This window comes from Ranitomeya variabilis, chromosome 3, assembly GCF_051348905.1.
Source record: "Ranitomeya variabilis isolate aRanVar5 chromosome 3, aRanVar5.hap1, whole genome shotgun sequence".
Classification (NCBI taxonomy): Eukaryota; Metazoa; Chordata; class Amphibia; order Anura; family Dendrobatidae; genus Ranitomeya; species Ranitomeya variabilis.
In genome coordinates, this window is record NC_135234.1 from 238,594,799 (window position 1) to 238,614,627 (window position 19,829).

Below are 19,829 nucleotides of genomic sequence, written 5' to 3' on the forward strand. Positions count from 1 at the left end.
GTTTACATCCGGATTAGCTGCGGATTGGAGGCTGCATACAACCGCAGTGTTCAACCCGCAGCGTCCACATGTTACAGCATAGTGGAGGGGATTTTATGAAATCCCGTCTCCACTATGCGTGCGAACACGCACCCGGCGGCCCTGCGTTTACGGACATGCGGCGCGTCTTTTTAGAACGCATCATGTCTGTTTACCTTGTGGCGACGCTCCATCGCCGCAAGGTAAATCACAGGGTCCTATGTGTGGGGTGCGGAGATCACCGCGCGTACAGAAGGGGGCGGCACGAGTTTTCCACTCCATCCAAAGCGCCGTCATTGCGGACCGTGGACACGCACCCTAATAATTATACACACAGTGTAATATAGAGACTACCCTATAAAGCAGTTTGCCACGTAAATGGCTGTTTCTATTGATTCTGTGCTACATTTATCTAACAGTTGTATTGCGGAAAGTTCCTTTGGGCTAAAATGATGTTCTGTACTTTTCCCTGTAAGACAGAAATGATACCTCAGGCTTTTATCCACAGATATGTATGACCAAGTCCTGAAGTTTGGAGCATACATTGTCGATGGCTTACGTGAATACCAGCAGCCTGTGCTCGTGTACATACCACCGCAAGCTGAGCTGAGAGGAGGCTCATGGGTAGTGATTGACCCCACAATTAACCCAAGGCACATGGAAATGTATGCTGATAAGGACAGCAGGTAAGACCTTTTCATTTGTATTCCGTGTGCTTTTCATTTTTGCCCTGGTAACTTCCCTGCTCTGCACCTCTGGCTGCGGTGCCAAGAATACACATAGCGGTGCTTGCTGTGGTTCTATATGATGACCGTATCATACAATTCTTATTTTAGTCCTTCATGAGCAGCATTCCCTTCTGGCAACAAGGAACCTTCTTCTTTCTAAACAAGGATATCATTCTGTACGTTGTAAGCCTTCCTTCTGGGGCACCGTCAGAATAATTTGTCATCTTGCGCAAACCATTTCACTCTAGTATTGTTCTGCCACACAAACATGACAATGATATTATCCCATTCGGCCACATTCTATGAGATTTATTAGACCTAACATAAGTGTGTATGCGGTATACATTTGTGTTGCTCCACGTAACATTGTTTTTTTCCTGCAGAGGGGGGGTTTTGGAACCCGAAGGTACCGTTGAAATAAAATTCCGGAGAAAGGATTTGGTAAAGACAATGAGGAGAGTGGATCCAGTGTACATTCACCTGGCCGAGAGATTAGGTGAGTGCTGGTCATTGTGCAGTCCCAGAATTAGCGATGAGCGAGCGTGCTCGGTAAGGTGTTATCCGAGCATGCACCAGTGCTAATAGCGCATCTTCGGCGTGCTCTAATGCTATGTTCAAGTCTCCGCGGCTGCTTGTCTCGTGGCTGTTCGACAGCCGCATCACATGCAGGGATTGCCTGTTTGTTAATGCTCCATTAGCACTGGAGCATGCCCGGATAACACCTTACTGAGCACGCTCGCTCATCACTAGTCCCAGTCCATCGTTGTGATGGCATAAAGGTTATTCATCCCACACTTAAAATTAAGGGCAAGTCTTGCTGAAGGCACGACAAGGGCTCAGATATTTGTTTTTTTTGTTAACCCTGCAGCCAACGTATTCACTGATATCAATTGTCAATGTACACACTGTGCATATAGACCCAACTATCCTACTGCATGCTAACAGTTCCATATGTCACGTCCATAGCCTCTGCAGCGCCCCAGAGTCCTGGTTGCTGCAGTAATGTCACTCTTCCACCAGGGGGAGTGATATTACGTCTGATGGTACTAAAGGAGTTCACCTTGCCAGGTATCACAAGTCACACACCACACTTCACACTCCAGTCCACCAGGGGGAGCCTTGCTTCTATCTATTAGGGCACTCCTCACACACGGGTAAAACTGGGGGTTGGATAGGAAGTTAGTCAGAAGCTGCCTGGGTTTGACCCAGAGAGGACCTGTCAGGCAGACAGGGGGAGAAGGAGGAACATCTGAGTTGCAGACAGAGGGTCCCTGTCAGGGGTGGGATCCTGACAGAGGCCTAGCATGAGATAGATAGCTACGGAGCTGCGCCTGCCCCACGTGCGGCAGCATCCTAAGAAAGGACACGAAGAGAAGTGTATTGTGGAGAGTGAGAAACGAAGTCACAGCACAAGGAGAGGTCTGCCCCGAGATCGGCTGCCTCCTTCTGAGGCGCGTAGCCGGTGGCCGGAACACCAAGGGAGTAATTGACTCTACGCATTACTTCAGAGACCGGCAGGATAGTCAATTCCAAGTTGGCTGCCCGACCTTAATACCTAAGAAGACACGGTGGCAAATTGTGGGGTTCGGGGCGTCTCTAGGGTCCCTACAAACAAGCCCCAGGCCTACCCCGTCATACGGGTTGTCCTATCCATACCATCTGGGGGACAGAGAGAGAGAACATCAGAAACATCCACGAGAGTTGTGAGGACTATCCCGTGGTGCTCAGCAGGGAGGTACTACAACACACAGGCGCTAGTAGGAAAGCTACTGATTTCCACCTGGATAAGGGAACTCTGGATGTGCCTTCGGACCGGCCGGATTCTGCCTGCCCTGTGAACGGTGCTCTGGACTGTGGACGCTGAAGTCTTCAGTAAAAGGTAAAGAGACTGCAACCTTTGTGTCCTCGTTATTCATTGCGCCGTATATCGTCCACCATCACCACCTACACACCTGGGAAGCCCTGGGGACATACTTCACCTGTGGGAAGGTATACCATCTAGCTGCCACTCCATCACCCCAGCGGACCCCTAGCAGCGTCGGTCACCCTGACCGAATACCACAGGTGGCGTCACGAACACCAGACAAACTTCACCTTTAATTGGACGCCCCTCAGAAGGGCCACGGACTGGGTCGGGCCACCGTGACATCCCCAGAACCAAGAAGAGATAGACCCGGTGCCGAGTACCCCATTGCCCTTGATGTGGGGGCGCTCCACCTCCATTGTACTTCAGATGTATGCTGCATGGTGTAGGGTGCATCAGCAGGATTTATTCTATTAAAAGGCACTACATTTCAGGGGGTCTTCCCATCACGTACATTTATCGCATATCCAACGTAATTCACGGGCCACCAAGTATCTCACTTTACATGTAACAGTAAAGTGCTGTTCTTTTGTTTAAAACGGTATTTCCATCTCGAATATCCTATCGCAATATGTAGTAGGTGTAATAATAATAATAATATTAGCAAATACCTCCAATTAGTAATGTAGTATAGTTCTTCTGATTCGCTGTGTCACTTACGTCATGTGCAGGGCATTGCAGTAGCTTAAGTATCCATGGTAACAGCTGCTAGCAGCTAACTGTCTGTCACTATATGAGTGGTCATAACTATAGATACCTAAGCTGCAGTAATGCCCTACATGTGGGGTAAGCGACATAGCGAATCAGAAGAACTATGCTACCTTTCTAATTGGAGGTATTCGCTAATCTTATTATTATTATTATTATACCAACTAAATATTGGGATAAGATCTTGTAGAGTTTGCCACCGTGGTATGTATAACCTATAGGATGGCAGAGTACCTTCTTCTTTTACATGGCGTCACCACATCATTTAGAGGCTGTGCGGAAACGAGGGAGTAGCAGGCTGTGCACTCATTCACAGAATGTTTAAGAACCTTCAGCAGGGGCTGAGATGACAAAAATCCACTAGGGAAATGCTGATTTGTGCCACTTGTTTAGCAATGTAACCCATATAACACGGCTACAATTCCCTGAGAGAAGAGCTGTGTTTCCATATGCAGACGGCTTCTAGCTGGGAATGCTGGTGTCTGGGTAACTGACGTACATCTCGGAGTATGGCTGTCGGTATTGACCCTTCAGACTGCTGAGCTCTGCTTCTTGCCTTGATATTTGCCCTTCCTGCTCTTTTCCTTCCTTCCCGTTTTCTCTCACTATTCTCATGCCCTCCCGTACATTGCTCTTGAGACTCGCTGTTTGATTCTGCATCTTCATTATTAAATGAGCTCTGAAGACGTTCCAATATTCGACACATTTTCATGACGGCATATGTTTATGAATGACTAGAGAGAAATAAGCGAGCCTCGTGCCATAGATAAACATCTTCTGTAAGCTATCCAAAATTGCTTACCAACTCATTTGTTTTCCCATATTGTTCGGCTACTTATTCAGTACAGCTGAATGAAGGGAAGATTGTAGAATACAGGGTAATGCATTTTTTCAGATTTTTCTTTCTGGCCAATTTAAAATTTGTCAAAGTTGGTCTTCTTCTGGATCACTGCCCCTTGATATTTCACGCACTCCATTTGCCACAAACAAGCCGTGGGGTCACGGTTCACGCTGACTTCAGCAGAAATGGGGAGAGCTCCATTTATCATATGCTGCCTGCTGAATTTCTATCATTAACCAGGGGTTCACTGCCTTCTTTAACCCCTCAGACTCTATTACCCTAGGAGATTATCTTTATGAAAGTCAGTGGGAGATTTTGTATGTTTTACATACTTTTTCATGTCTGAATTTATTTGGTTTTATTTTTGCAGTAGATTCGGGAGCATGGAGTTTACATAACGTCTAATGCTAATTTATCATAAAATGTAAACGATGGATTTCAAACGCTAATGATTAGAGCGTGTTTACATTTGCCTTTTTATTTCTATAGTGCCTGTGTGTATATATACATTACACCACAAGATAGGCATTGTTACATCGGTGCTTCCCCTAGTTCCATTTTGTATTTTTATAAATAAGCTGGGTATAAAATAGTGACCTTCACATCTCCTGCTACTTCTATGCCAGCAGATGCCTGCTCCCATGTCAGTCTGGTTTTAAAATGCTGCAGAGAGGACATGTTGTCCCAAAATGGGAGCAAATCCCCGGCCAAAATTAGCTCAACACATACTCCATAAATTAGTTTTTGAATTTTTGTATCTTGTGTTAGTTTTTTTCATTTGGTGACGCCATTGACTGTCTTTACCAATCTGGTGGTGGCTTAATCTACTTTTTAATTTCGGTCTCGATTTAATGATTAAATGATTAACCCCTTTGGCACCACATGCATAGGTGGGATTCCGCAGTGCTGCACATAAAATATTTTAAGTCGGGTCAGTAACAGGCCATACTTTTGAGCAATATTTAGCTGCAATGCTTTCCTTATTGTATCAGTTGCAAAAGACTGTTTTTGAGAGACATACTAACTGGTAAATGTTGTCCCCATTAGTGTAAGAAAGGGCAAATTCAGCTTTAGCTAGTCTGTTGCCTTTCTGCTAAGCTGCTATGACCTTACTTAAAGAGGACCTGTCACCAGGTCAATCGTGGACAGTTTTTTATCTTTGTATTCCCGCTGCTCCCCTGAGTATTTTTTTTCAGTTCACAAAAATCCACCGAACAGTCCTAGGGCTAAGGGCTTTATTATTTATTTCTAATTTTTATGATCTTTATCAAGGGGGCATTGTTCACAGGGTAATTATGCAGAGCAGCCTAAATACACCCCCCCCCCCAAGAAATCCTGTGGGAATGCCCCTTTGTTAAAGACCACAAAAGCTATCTAATATATAATTGCCTAGAATACTACTTCCTGCAATTTGTGCCAACTTCCGTGGCTTTGTCCGGAGCTAATGTCCTGAGCTAATGTCCTGAGCTAATGTCCTGAGCTAATGTCCTGAGCTAATGTCCTGAGATAATGTCCTGAGATAATGTCCTGAGCTAATGTCCTGAGATAATGTCCTGAGATAATGTCCTGAGATAATGTCCTGAGATAATGTCCTGAGATAATGTCCTGAGATAATGTCCTGAGATAATGTCCTGAGATAATGTCCTGAGATAATGTCCTGAGATAATGTCCTGAGATTAGCTCCGGACATTAGCTCCGGACATTAGCTCCGGACATTAGCTCCGGACATTAGCTCCGGACATTATGTCCGGAGATAAGTGACGTCACCAGTGTCCTACACCCAGGCAGAGCACAGGGGCCCCAGGCAGCATATGGGGGCCCCAGGCAGAGCACAGTGGCCCCAGGCAGAGCACAGGGGCCCCAGGCAGCCTATGGGGCCCCAGGCAGAGCACAGTGGCTCCAGGCAGAGCACAGGGGCCCCAGGCAGCATATGGGGCCCCAGGCAGAGCACAGGGGCCCCAGGCAGCATATGGGGCCCCAGGCAGAGCACAGTGGCCCCAGGCAGAGCACAGGGGCCCCAGGCAGAACATGGGGCCCCAGGCAGAGCACAGGGGCCCCAGGCAGAGCACAGGGGCCCCAGGCAGCATATGGGGCCCCAGGCAGAGCACAGGGGCCCCAGGCAGCATATGGGGCCCCAGGCAGAGCACAGTGGCCCCAGGCAGAGCACAGGGGCCCCAGGCAGCATGTGGGGCCCCAGGCAGAGCACAGTGGTCCCAGGCAGAGCACAGGGGCCCCAGGCAGCTTATGGGGCCCCAGGCAGAGCACAGTGGCCCCAGGCAGAGCACAGTGGCCCCAGGCAGAGCACAGGGGCCCCAGGCAGAACATGGGGCCCCAGGCAGAGCACAGGGGCCCCAGGCAGAGCACAGGGGCCCCAGGCAGCATATGGGGCCCCAGGCAGAGCACAGGGGCCCCAGGCAGCATATGGGGCCCCAGGCAGAGCACAGTGGCCCCAGGCAGAGCACACACCAAATCGGAGGCCGAGGGGCCCCGCCAACCAAATCGGAGGCCGAGGAGCCCCACCCACCAAATTGAAGGCCGAGCGGCCCCGCCCACCAAAGCGGAGGCCGAGGGGCCCGGCCCCGCCCACCAAAGCGGAGGCCGAGGGGCCCCGACCACCACATCGGAGGCCGAGGGGCCCCGCCCACCAAATCGGAGGCCGAGGGTCCCCGCCCACCAAATCGGAGGCCGAGGGTCCCCGCCCACCAAATCGGAGGCCGAGGGTCCCCGCCCACCAAATCGGAGGCCGAGGGTCCCCGCCCACCAAATCGGAGGCCGAGGGTCCCCGCCCACCAAATCGGAGGCCGAGGGTCCCCGCCCACCAAATCGGAGGCCGAGGGTCCCCGCCCACCAAATTGGAGGCCGAGGGTCCCCGCCCACCAAATCGGAGGCCGAGGGTCCCCGCCCACCAAATCGGAGGCCGAGGGTCCCCGCCCACCAAATCGGAGGCCGAGGGTCCCCGCCCAGCAAATCGGAGGCCGAGGGTCCCCGCCCACCAAATTGGAGGCCGAGGGTCCCCGCCCACCAAATCGGAGGCCGAGGGGCCCCGCCCACCAAATCGGAGGCCGAGGGGCCCCGCCCACCAAATCGGAGGCCGAGGGTCCCCGCCCAGCAAATCGGAGGCCGAGGGTCCCCGCCCACCAAATTGGAGGCCGAGGGTCCCCGCCCACCAAATCGGAGGCCGAGGGTCCCCGCCCACCAAATCGGAGGCCGAGGGTCCACACCATCCAAATCGGAGGCCGAGGGGCCCCACCCACCAAATCGGAGGCCGACGGGCCCCCGCCCACCAAAGCGGAGGCCAACGGGCCCCCGCCCACCAAATCGGAGGCCGAGGGTCCCCGCCCACCAAATCGGAGGCCGAGGGTCCCCGCCACCAAATTGGAGGCCGAGGGGCCCCACCAACCAAATCGGAGGCCGAGGAGCCCCGCCCACCAAATCGAAGGTCGAGGGGCCCCGCCCACGAAAGCGGAGGCCGAGGGTCCCCGCACACCAAATCGGAGGCAGAGGGACCCCGCCCACCAAATCGGAGGCCGAGGGGCCCCGCCCACCAAAGCGGAGGCCGAGGGTCTCCGACCACCAAATCGGAGGCCGAGGGTCCCTGCCCACCAAATCGGAGGCCGAGGGTCCCCGCCCACCAAATCGGAGGCCGAGGGTCCCCGCCCACCAAATCGGAGGCCGAGGGTCCCCGCCCACCAAATCGGAGGCCGAGGGGCCCCGCCAACCAAAGCGGAGGCCGAGGGGCCCGGCCAACCAAATCGGAGGCCGAGAGTCCCCGCCCACCAAATCGGAGGATAAAGGGCCCCGCCAACCAAATCGGAGGCCGAGGGGCCCCGCCAACCAAATCGGAGGCCGAGGAGCCCCGCCCAACAAATCGAAGGCCGAGCGGCCCCGCCCACCAAAGCGGAGGCCGAGGGGCCCGGCCCCGCCCACCAAAGCGGAGGCCGAGGGGCCCCGACCACCACATCGGTGGCCGAGGGGCCCCGCCCACCAAATCGGAGGCCGAGGGTCCCCGCCCACCAAATCGGAGGCCGAGGGTCCCCGCCCACCAAATCGGAGGCCGAGGGTTTCCGCCCACCAAATCGGAGGCCGAGGGTCCCCGCCCACCAAATCGGAGGCCGAGGGGCCCCGCCCACCAAAGCGGAGGCCGAGGGGCCCAGCCCCGCCCACCAAAGCGGAGGCCGAGGGGCCCCGACCACCACATCGGTGGCCGAGGGGCCCCACCCACCAAATCGGAGGCCGAGGGTCCCCGCCCACCAAATCGGAGGCCGAGGGGCCCCGCCCACCAAATCGGAGGCCGAGGGTTTCCGCCCACCAAATCGGAGGCCGAGGGTCCCCGCCCACCAAATCGGAGGCCGAGGGGCCCCGCCTACCAAATCGGAGGCCGAGGGTCCCCGCCCACCAAATCGGAGGCCCGAGGGTCCCCGCCAACCAAATCGGAGGCCGAGGAGCCCCGCCCACCAAATCGAAGGCCGAGGGTCCCCGCCCACCAAATCGGAGGCCGAGGGTCCCCGCCCACCAAATCGGAGGCCGAGGGTTTCCACCCACCAAATCGGAGGCCGAGGAGCCCCGCCCACCAAATCGAAGGCCGAGCGGCCCCGCCCACCAAAGCGGAGGCCGAGGGGCCTGGCCCCGCCCACCAAAGCGGAGGCCGAGGGGCCCCGCCCACCAAATCGGAGGCCGAGGGGCCCCGCCCACCAAATCGGAGGCCGAGGGTCCCCGCCCACCAAATCGGAGGCCGAGGGTCCCCGCCCACCAAATCGGAGGCCGGGGGGCCCCGCACACCAAAGCGAAGGCCGAGGGGCCCCGCCCACCACATCGGAGGCCGATGGGCCCCGCCCACCAAATCGGAGGCCGAGGGTCCCCGCCCACCAAATCGGAGGCCGAGGGGCCCCGCCCACCAAATCGGAGGCCGAGGAGCCCCGCCCAACAAATCGAAGGCCGAGCGGCCCCGCCCACCAAAGCGGAGGCCGATGGGCCCGGCCCCGCCCACCAAAGCGGAGGCCGAGGGGCCCCGACCACCACATCGGAGGCCGAGGGGCCCCGCCTACCAAATCGGAGGCCGAGGGTCCCCGCCCACCAAATCGGAGGCCGGTCCCCGCCCACCAAATCGGAGGCCGAGGGTCCCCACCCACCAAATCGGAGGATGAGGGGCCCCACCAACCAAATCGGAGGCCGAGGAGCCCCGCCCACCAAAAGTAAGTGCGGCCCCAAAAGTAAGTGCGCCCCCGGGTGCAAAAGTAAGTGCGCCCCCGGGTGCAAAAGTAAGTGCGCCCCCGGGTGCAAAAGTAAGTGCGCCCCCGGGTGCAAAAGTAAGTGCGCCCCCGGGTGCAAAAGTAAGTGCGCCCCCGGGTGCAAAAGTAAGTGCGCCCCCGGGTGCAAAAGTAAGTGCGCCCCCGGGTGCAAAAGTAAGTGCGCCCCCGGGTGCAAAAGTAAGTGCGCCCCCGGGTGCAAAAGTAAGTGCGCCCCCGGGTGCAAAAGTAAGTGCGCCCCCGGGTGCAAAAGTAAGCGCGCCCCCGGCCCCGGGTGCAAAAGTAAGCGCGCCCCCCAGTCCCGTGTGCAAAAGTAAGCGCGCCCCCCAGTCCCGTGTGTGAAAAGTGCTGCTGTAAAGCTGGTAGCGCTGTTCAAGCACCATGTATTTCCTTCAGGAAATGCCCATCTAATATATAATTGCCTAGAATACTACTTCCTGCAATTTGTGCCAAGAAAGAACATACCAATATACATAGTTATTGATACATATTATTTATTATTTACATTATTGTTCTTAAGCAAAGAACCGTTGTGGCATTTGCCACAACACGCAAAGTTGTTGTCTGATGTCTTTCATCACTCCCCTCATAAGCATGTTCATGGATCCTGTGTAACTGTACCTTAAATAACAAGAATTGTCAAGAGCTGGTGAGTGCAGCCATTTTTTGTTCTTTCTTACTATTATTTATTAATTGTATTATTCTTACATTTGAATAAATAAAGTATATATGGATTCTAGACTCCCGATTCTTTAGAATCGGGCTGCCATCTAGTCCCTAAATAAAATGTTCCTTCTGTGTTTGACTGTGTGATTACTCAGGCAGCAAATGGAATAACACAAGAGCTTAAACTGGCCACTTTTGACCTGGTGACAGGGCGTCATTAAAACTGGTATTCCCATCTTCACAGATGGATATTAGTGGACATTCAAATTTACAGCCATATTTGGGATATTAGCGCCTTTGTTTACAGCTCGTTGCCTAGGAGACTGACCAGCACTGCTCTGAAGTTGTCCGGGATTAGGAGGTAACAGCGCGCTTACAAGCTGAATAGAAAGTAGGTTGTAAGCACTGCTCATGTCCTGCTGACTATCAGAAATGGTCGTTCTCTTAGACAACAAGCCGTAAGCAAAATAAATGTTAATATCTCAAGAATGGTTGAAAATGTTAATAAGCATAGTTGCTAGTATTTAAAAGCACTATCCAACAATACCAATTTTTGAAGATTGGAATAACCCTTTAAGATAAACTTTGGCTCCATATTTATGGAAATGTGACATAATGGTCTATTTTAGTTAAAGGTAAATAACACCTCAATTTATAAATCAGCTTGTTTGATCAACTTGTTCTGCTGTCTATTAGTGTACATGAAATATAAAGAATAATCGACTCAAATGGGAAATAAGTAGGACTGGCATTCTGTAGGCCATTTATATAAGCTATAGATATGTCTAGTATTGTATTTTAGAAAAAACTGCACCATACTTCTATTATATCAACTGCAATACCTTAGGCATTTTTGCTAATCTTACACTGCAGCTCATTTATATGATCTGTGGCTCAGGACTTATAAACCTGCTGGTAGTTCACTGCCATGGTATCTGGCATCATTCTGCTGCCTCAGCTACAACATTAGCTTCCATTCCTAATATCAAATTCAGTGCATGTTGCAAGTGCATGGTGCATAAAAACTGTTTTGGATGGGGGCATGTTTTTATGTAGAGCACCTCCTTATGTCTTAAATAGAGGTCAACCCTCCAGGCATTTACCCGACCCGAGGAGTTTATAGCACTGAACTCTGGCACCTGCAATTTTCTTTTTATTACCTGCTTTAAAATAAATGTGGTCATCCAAGTATGTTCACATATATTTGCCTTGGTAGTGAAGCCCAGTCCATTGCATAACTGGAACATCATCATCATCATCATCTTAAAACTAATATAATCACAAAATGGCCATGTGAAATCTTTAGCTGCCTCAGCATTAAAGATGATACTCCAAAACTCAGTGGACTCTTGTGTGTATTAATTTATGCAAAATGATATCACATCCTATGGTGGTTTAGAAAATTTATGTTGAGATCAGAGGTTCAGCTACTACAGTTCCTATAATATCAAAACGCACCTTATATTGCCTAAGAGCTATAAACAATGTGTACAAGCTAAAATTATAGTGAGAAAACTAAAATCTGCATCTATTAGGCCATTTGTTGGGATCCACAAATTTATTTGCATGTTTTTACATATACATTCTACAACAAAATGATTAAAGTGGCACCCTCCTCCCAACACTGAACATTAATGTTTAGTTCCTAAATTCTGTCCTGATAAATATAATACCTTGTCCTAGGTCAAGGGTCCCCAACCTGTAGCTTGAGACCCTCATGTGGCTTGCAGGTCTATGATGTGGTACTCGTGACTTCCTGCCACCTAGGTCTAGTGAATGGGTGTCCCGAAGGTGACTTCTATGAGATCCGTGCTCAGAGGCCCACTACTAGTTGAGCATACTGGTATAAAAGGTGGGGGGGAGGAATACAAATGTTTAGCTGGAGATAGGATGATACTGTTAGAGGGATGTTGAAGCTAGATGTGATAGTTTGATGGGCATGCTTCATGCAAGACTCTTGAATGGGGGTAAAGTGGGACCCCTGGATGTAAGTATTCTGCCTATAATGGAGGGTGGTGCCTTGTGTGGAGAAGTTATGGCTGTCATTATCCCGGTAATCGGGCTCTTGGTGACACTACCTTGGGAGAAGATGGGCACTCTGGATGTGTCTCACGACCATATCTCAGAACTAAATGTGGCTCTCAAAGTGAGAAATATTGGGCACTGCTGTCCTAGGCCATATGTTTGTTTTTTAGTTACCGAATTATATTTTACTGAGATAAATGATTCTGGCTGGTGGAAGGTGATTGCATCTATTTTATGCATGTCATTTAGATATTTGTACACAGTACATTTCTCAGATCCCCTTAGAGCTTATTCAGATCAGAATACTTTCTGTAAGTGTGTTGTATGTGTTTGCCATAATTTACCTAGTGACCAATATTAACTTCGGTTCAAGTGCACACAAGAAGGCTCGGACTGAGCTGCCGGGAAATCAGTGAATCCTCCGGGGGGCCCCTAGGCCGGGAGTTGGCCCCGCCTCTTCACATAAGCTGCATAGTTCTCAGGCAGTACTATATGCCTCTGCATAGGCAGGCAGCACTGTGCTAGCACAGGAGGAAGGAGGATCCACCCACCTGTCCCGATGTCCCGCACAGGAGGCATCTTCAGCTATAGATTGTTCCTTTTCCTTGCTGTTTTTAGCCTACACCTGGGAATCAAGTCTGTGAGTCTTTCAGTTCTTGCAGCCCATTCTTGACACCCTGTAGCTACAGCAGAGCACCAACAGTTCAGAAGTCTGCCCAGACAGTAGAGGCTGCACTGCACAGAAGCCTCTGTCCGGTAGTGTGCACATCCCTCTGCTTCCTGGGCATCTTCCACGTTTTTCAATCTTCATCTGCAGAGAAAGCTGGTCAGTGTGTGCAGATACTGCAGAATGTGTGTATGTGGATTCTGTGTGTATTTTTGTATCCTGTTATATGTGTATGTATTTATGTGTGCACCTATGTAATGTGCTTGTAATTGCTGTATGCATTTGTGTAAGACTGAGAAGGGCTGTGATGTAACCTGTGAACATGTAGGCAAATATCAGGATTTCTGGAGTACTGCTGTTTTTCATGTATTTCCCCTGGGTGTCCTATAGGCTCTCACCCACCTCTTTAAAGGAGGTTGTCCCCAATGATTAACCCCGTCCCAACATGTGATGTAACCGTACATCACATGTCCCATGCCCATGTATGCAGCGTGCTCAGGAACGGAGTCCAATCCATAACTAGGAAATCAGCACCTGTGACATGATTGCAGGACATCAATGGGTTGCCATGACAGCTGGAGATCTGCTGAAGACCCTTGTGCTTGTAATGATGGTTTTCCTGTAAAAGTCAGCCTGTAGCTGGTGTTCATAGGACACCGTGATTTTCCCTGTACATAGCAGTACAGTATTGCTGTGTATAGTAGAAGCGATCAGACAATCACAGGTTCAAGTCTCCTAAGGAAAGTACAGTATAAAGTGAAAAAGAATGTTTTTACACATATGAAAAAAGCATAAAAGTTCACCCTCATCCGTGCCCTCGCAGCATCTCGTTGGTCCTAGCGCCAGCAGCTCTTCCTATGCCGAGCGATCATGCGGCACCACTCATTAAGGTAATGAATATGCACGCATCTCCACTCCCATAGGCGTGGAGGGAATATTCATTGCCTTAATGAGTGGTGCCACGTGACTGCTCAGCACAGGAAGAGCAACTGGAAGCCGGCACCAACTAGATGTTCCGAGGGTAACGGTGGAGGGTGAGTAGGACGTTTTTGTAATAGGAAGCATGCATACAAGGACGGGAGGGGGAGCCACGCATACCAGGACAAGACGGGGGAGCCACGCATATCAGGACAGGACAGGGGCGCCACGCATACCAGGACATGACGGGGGAGCTATGCATACCAGGAGAGCGACAGGGGGAGCCACGCATACCAAGACAGCTACGGGGGGAGCCACACGCATACCAGGAGAGCGACAGGGGGAGCCACGCATACCAGGACATCGACAGGGGGAGCCACAAGCCACACATACCAGGACAGCTACGGGTGCAGCCGCGCATACCAGGACAGCTTCGGGTGCAGCCACACATACCAGGACAGGAATGAGGGGACAATGCATACCCGGCATATACTCTAGTCAATAAGCCTACCCAGTTTTCCATGGCAAAATTAGGTGCCTCGGCTTATACTCGAGTATATACGGTAAATTAATTCAATCCGTAATGAGGAAAAAAACAAACAAATAAAGCTCCAGAATTACTGTTTTTTGGCCACTACAACACTACAATACAATAAAATACAATAATAGCTAATCAAAACATTGTATCTACCCCAAAATTGTATCAATAAAGATGACATTTCAGTGCACAAAAAACTACACCTCACCCAGTTCCATATCTCAAAAAATTCAAATGTTAGGAGTCTCAGAATGTGGCGAAACAAACAAAAAAAAGTATATTTGTTTTTTTTGTAAATGCAATTTTTTTTCCCTGCTACTTAAATACAAAAAAAAAACTATACATGTTTGGTATCTGCGTAATCATAGTGACATGGAGAATCATAATGCCGGTCAGTTTTACCTTGTACTGAACATTGTAAATAACTTAACCCCCAGAAAAAAATAAGTGTATTTGTACTTTTTTTTTTGCGATTTCAGCTCACTTGGATTTTCTTCCTGCTTTCCAGTGCATCACATGATAAAATTACTGGTGTCACTCAAAATTACAACTAGTCTCACAAAAAAACAAGCCATCATATGGCTATGTAGGCTGAAAAGTAAAGTTATGGCTCTTGGAAAAGGGGGAGGAAAAAACGAAAATAGAAAATTGCCAGGGCTGAAGGGGTTACGACCTTATGACGCATAGATACAGCTGACTAAAAGATCTAAAAATACTGAAGCAGCAAGCTTGGTAAAAACCAAAATTTGTGCCATCTCTTACATATCCTTACAACCCATTGGCACCATCTAATTTGTTGCAGGGCATTAATGGGCTACCAGAACGAGCCCCCTCAGTCTATAAACCACTTGGGTATCATGGTTGGTATTGACAATGGCTTTTAGGAGGTTAAATGACTCAGGACGTAGGCTGGAAATGAATGGCGCTGATCCCAAGAATGTATGGAATACATAACAGATCTTGTAAGAAAAGTATTATGTTAAAACTGAATTAAAGCTGGAGGTGTCTTTTGTTCTTTCATGGCCAAAGTATAGCTGTGTTTTGAAAACTGGACTGTGTTGCCTCCTGACGCTTTTCTTTATGGATATATTTGATCACTTCAGGAACTCCAGAGCTTAGTCCTGCTGACTGCAAAGAGTTGGAAAACAAGCTTAAGGAAAGAGAAGAATTTCTGATCCCCATTTACCACCAAGTGGCCGTGCAGTTTGCAGATCTGCACGATACGCCAGGTAGAATGCAAGAAAAGGGAGTTATAACTGTAAGTAAAATCCTCATAGTTTTTTCTTGTAACTCTTAATTTTTTCTTTCTCACATGATTTTTGTTACTGGTTTATTTATCACAGGATGTTCTTGAATGGAAAACGTCGAGAACATTTTTTTACTGGCGGTTACGGCGATTACTTTTGGAAGATGTAGCAAAAAAGAGGATCCATGCTGCAAATCCAGAGTTAACAGATGGGCAGATTCAAGCAATGTTAAGACGATGGTTTGTTGAAGTAGAAGGTACTGTGAAGGTAAGCTGACAATTGGCATATATTTTTATATTTAGGTTTCCTCTTAAGCACCAACCACATCAAATGTGATAACTCTTTTGCCAAGCAATTACATTTTAGTACGAACAATCTTTCTAAAGGTTTGGTTTCCTATAGGGCAGATGACTCCTGATTCATAGTGCCCAAAACACAGGCAGTATGAATCCGACACTGGTTCTGTCATTTCGCCCAGGTATACTGTATATTGCGGACTATAAAACGCACCGGCCTATTAGACGCTTCCCAAAGTTTGGGGTGGAAAATAAGTAAAACATTTTTAAGTAAAATGGTGGTGCATTTTATAGCCCGTCTTAATGGTAGATTATCTGTGGGGTTCGCGGCGGTGGAGCAGGGTCACAGGAGGCAGGGTTGCTGCTTCAGGAGGCCAGCAGCAGGAGTGGGGCAATGCTGTGGTTCCTGGGCGCTCATTAGATGTCTGCATCGGTGAACGGAGTCCCCTTTCCAGTTCAGTTCCCTGCGGTGGGCTTTGGGAAAATAGCCACCGGAGGAAGCGCATGCGTAGATCGAGATCTCGAAAAATGAAAGTTTCGGATTATAAGATGCGACCCCATTTTACTCCCAAATTTGGAGGAAAAAAGTGCGTCTTATAATCTGAAATATACAGTACTTTACTCTGAAATAAAGGCGTAGCTAATGGTTCAGCTCAGAGGACTGGGGCAAAAAAACCGAGTTGGCCCTTAACTGGTAATGGTAACCCAGATTATAACTATGGTGGCACACTGTAATTGTGGTTATAGGGGAATCTCAGAAGATGACCATGCAGTTACTGACAATAAATCTACACAAAGACCTACGCCGATGTTACTGCAATATGGTGACATATAGTAGTAGATACCAGTCCTGCAGAACATATAAGTGATTACATTTACTTTTATAGATAGCAACTTACAGCTGATGTTCTGATGGAGTCGCTCACGTTTCCCGTCTTTTCCATCTGGCCCAGACAGACATAACCGTTTGTTCTAGCCACAACTCATCTGCAGAGATTACAAAAAAGACAAATTTAACTTCTCACATTTCCTGCACTGTCCCCATTTATTTCCAACCTGCACAACCTCCTCTGCTGTTGCACGTGGCCCTTTTACTACACCTGCCTGCTGTTTCACACAATAACAGCACTCCTTTTAGTGCCCCAGATAATAATTCCCACCATTGTGTCTCTTAGAAAGTAAAAAGCCTCCTCTGTGCCCTCTAGATGGTAAAATTGACCCCCTACTAAATACCCTGTGCAAATGCTTTAGAAAACAGTGTCGCTGTACTCTGAGTGCCCCTATAACAATAATGCTTACCTGCTCACTTAAAGGGAACCTGTCACCCCCAAAATCGAAGATGTGCTAAGCCCACCAGTATCAGGGGCTTATCTACAGCATTCTGTAATGCTCTAGATAAGCCCCCAATGTATCCTGAGAGATGAGAAAAAGAGGTTATATTATACTTCATCCAGGGATATTCCCGCTGCGGTCCGGTCCAATGGGCGTCGTGGTCCGGTCCAGCGCCTCCTATCTTCATAGGACGACGTCCTCTTCTTGTCTGCGGCTCCGGCGCAGGCGTACTTTGCCTGCCCTGTTGAGGACGTCATCATAAGAAGATGGGAGGCCCCGGACCGCGACGCTCATCGGATCGGACCGCCCCCAGATGAGTATAATCTAACCTCTTTTATAATCTAACCTCTTTTTCTCATCTCTCAGGATACATCGGGGGCTTATCTACAGCATTACAGAATGCTGTAGATAAGCCCCTGATGCCGGTGGGCTTAGCTCATCTTCGATTTTGGGGGTGACAGGTTCCCTTTAATTACCTACTCACTCAGTTAATAATGTCTCCTGAGTCCTTCAGTGTACATTTCCTCTATACACAGTATGATGGGTCCACAGCTCCTCTATACACAAAGTGGTGAGAGCACAGCTTCGCTATACACAGTATGATGTCCCCACAGCTCCCCTATACATAGTGTGATGTCTCCACTGCTCCACCAAAACACATTGTATAATGGCAACCACAGTACAATTCACACTGTATAATGGTCTCCACACTGTATAATGGCCCACCTAATCTACAATGGCCCCATCTTAACTCCCACGCTGTTCAAGGGCCCCCACACTGTACCCACGTGGTCAGAATTGTTGGTACCCTGTTATGGACCTGGTGGTTAGGAGCACCCGAAATGACCTGATGGTTAAAACAGGAAACCTGGGACAAGCTCTGAGGAGGTGGTAACTCTACTGACCGCAATCCCTAATCCTATCACACACACTAGAAATAGCCGTGGAGCGTGCCTAACTCTCCCTAGACGCCTCTTCACAGCCTAAGAGCTAACTACCCCTAAAGATAGAAATAGCAGCCTAACTTGCCTCAGAGAAATTCCCCAAAGTAAAGGTAGCCCCCACAAATATTGACTGTGAGTTAAGAGGAAGGTAACAAACACAGGAATGAAACAGATTTTAGCAAAGGAGGCCGAATCTTTTCTAAATAGACAGAGGTTAGGAAAGGGAACTGTGCGGTCAGTATTAAAAACTACAAAAACCATGCAGAGTGTGCAAAAAGACCTCCACACCGACTCACGGTGTGGAGGTGCAGCTCTGCACCCCCAGAGCTTCCAGCTAGCAAGAAAATAACATAATAGCAAGCTGGACTAGAAACATAGCATGTACTGAGAAATATATTCAAAAACCAATGAACAGCAAATGAACTAGCAGGGACTTAGCTTCTGCTGGAGTAGACAGGTCATCTGAGAAATCCAAGAGAGATCTGAACCAATACTGAGACATTGACAGCTGGCATGGACTAACGGCCTGGGCAGAGTTAAATAGGGAAGCAAGCAGAAGCAATAAACGAGGGCAGCTGAGAAAGCCAACCTCAAAGATCAGCAGTTCCACTCAAAGCCACCAGAGGGTGTCCAAGGACAGAACTCACCAAAGTACCATTCACAACCACAGGAGGGAGCCCGAGAACGGAATTCACAACAGTACCCCCCCCTTGAGGAGGGGTCACCGAACCCTCACCAGAGCCCCCAGGCCGATCAGGACGAGCCAAATGAAAGGCACGAACCAAATCGGCAGCATGGACATCGGAGGCAACAACCCAGGAATTATCCTCCTGACCATAGCCCTTCCATTTAACCAGGTACTGAAGCTTCCGTCTCGAAATACGAGAATCTAAAATCTTCTCCACCACATACTCCAACTCCCCCTCAACCAACACCGGAGCAGGAGGATCAACGGAAGGAACCATAGGCGCCACATATCTCCGCAACAACGACCTATGGAGCACATTATGGATGGCAAAAAAAGCTGGAAGGGCCAAACGAAACTACACAGGATTGATAATTTCAGAAATCTTATAAGGACCAATGAAACGAGGCTTGAACTTAGGAGAAGAAACCTTCATAGGAACAAAACGAGAAGACAACCAAACCAAATCCCCAACACGAAGTCGGGGACCAACACAGCGACGGCGGTTAGCAAAACGTTGCGCCTTCTCCTGAGACAACGTCAAATTGTCCACCACGTGAGTCCAAATTTGCTGCAACCTGTCCACCACAGAATCCACACCAGGACAGTCAGAAGGCTCAACCTGCCCTGAAGAAAAACGAGGATGAAAACCAAATTACAAAAAAAAAGGCAAAACCAGAGTAGCAGAACTATCCCGATTATTAAGGGCAAACTCAGCCAATGGCAAGAAGGTCACCCAATCATCCTGATCAGCAGAAACAAAGCATCTCAGATAGGTTTCCAAGGTCTGATTAGTTCGTTCGGTTTGGCCAATTGTCTGGGGATGGAACGCTGAAGAAAAAGACAAATCAATGCCCATCTTAGCACAAAATGACCGCCAAAACCTAGAAACAAACTGGGAACCTCTGTCCGACACAATGTTCTCCGGAATGCCATGCAAATGAACCACATGCTGAAAAAATAATGGAACCAAATCAGAGGAGGAAGGCAATTTAGGCAAGGGTACCAAATGGACCATCTTCGAAAACCGATCACAAACCACCCAGATGACAGACATCCTTTGAGAGACAGGAAGATCGGAAATAAAATCCATGGAAATATGCGTC

At 49.4% G+C, this 19,829-nt stretch overlaps 1 protein-coding gene across 2 annotated transcripts in view; it reads left to right on the forward strand.

The window, feature by feature from the left end:
* Positions 1 to 19,829, forward strand: part of ACACA (acetyl-CoA carboxylase alpha) — a 483,059-nt gene that overhangs the window by 426,538 nt on the left and 36,692 nt on the right. For both annotated transcript variants that reach the window (XM_077295311.1, XM_077295310.1), the window contains exons 51-54: positions 527 to 704; positions 1,130 to 1,242; positions 15,323 to 15,477; positions 15,563 to 15,733. In XM_077295311.1, coding sequence (XP_077151426.1) covers positions 527 to 704; positions 1,130 to 1,242; positions 15,323 to 15,477; positions 15,563 to 15,733 — 617 coding nt within the window. The remainder of the gene's footprint in view (positions 1 to 526; positions 705 to 1,129; positions 1,243 to 15,322; positions 15,478 to 15,562; positions 15,734 to 19,829) is intronic.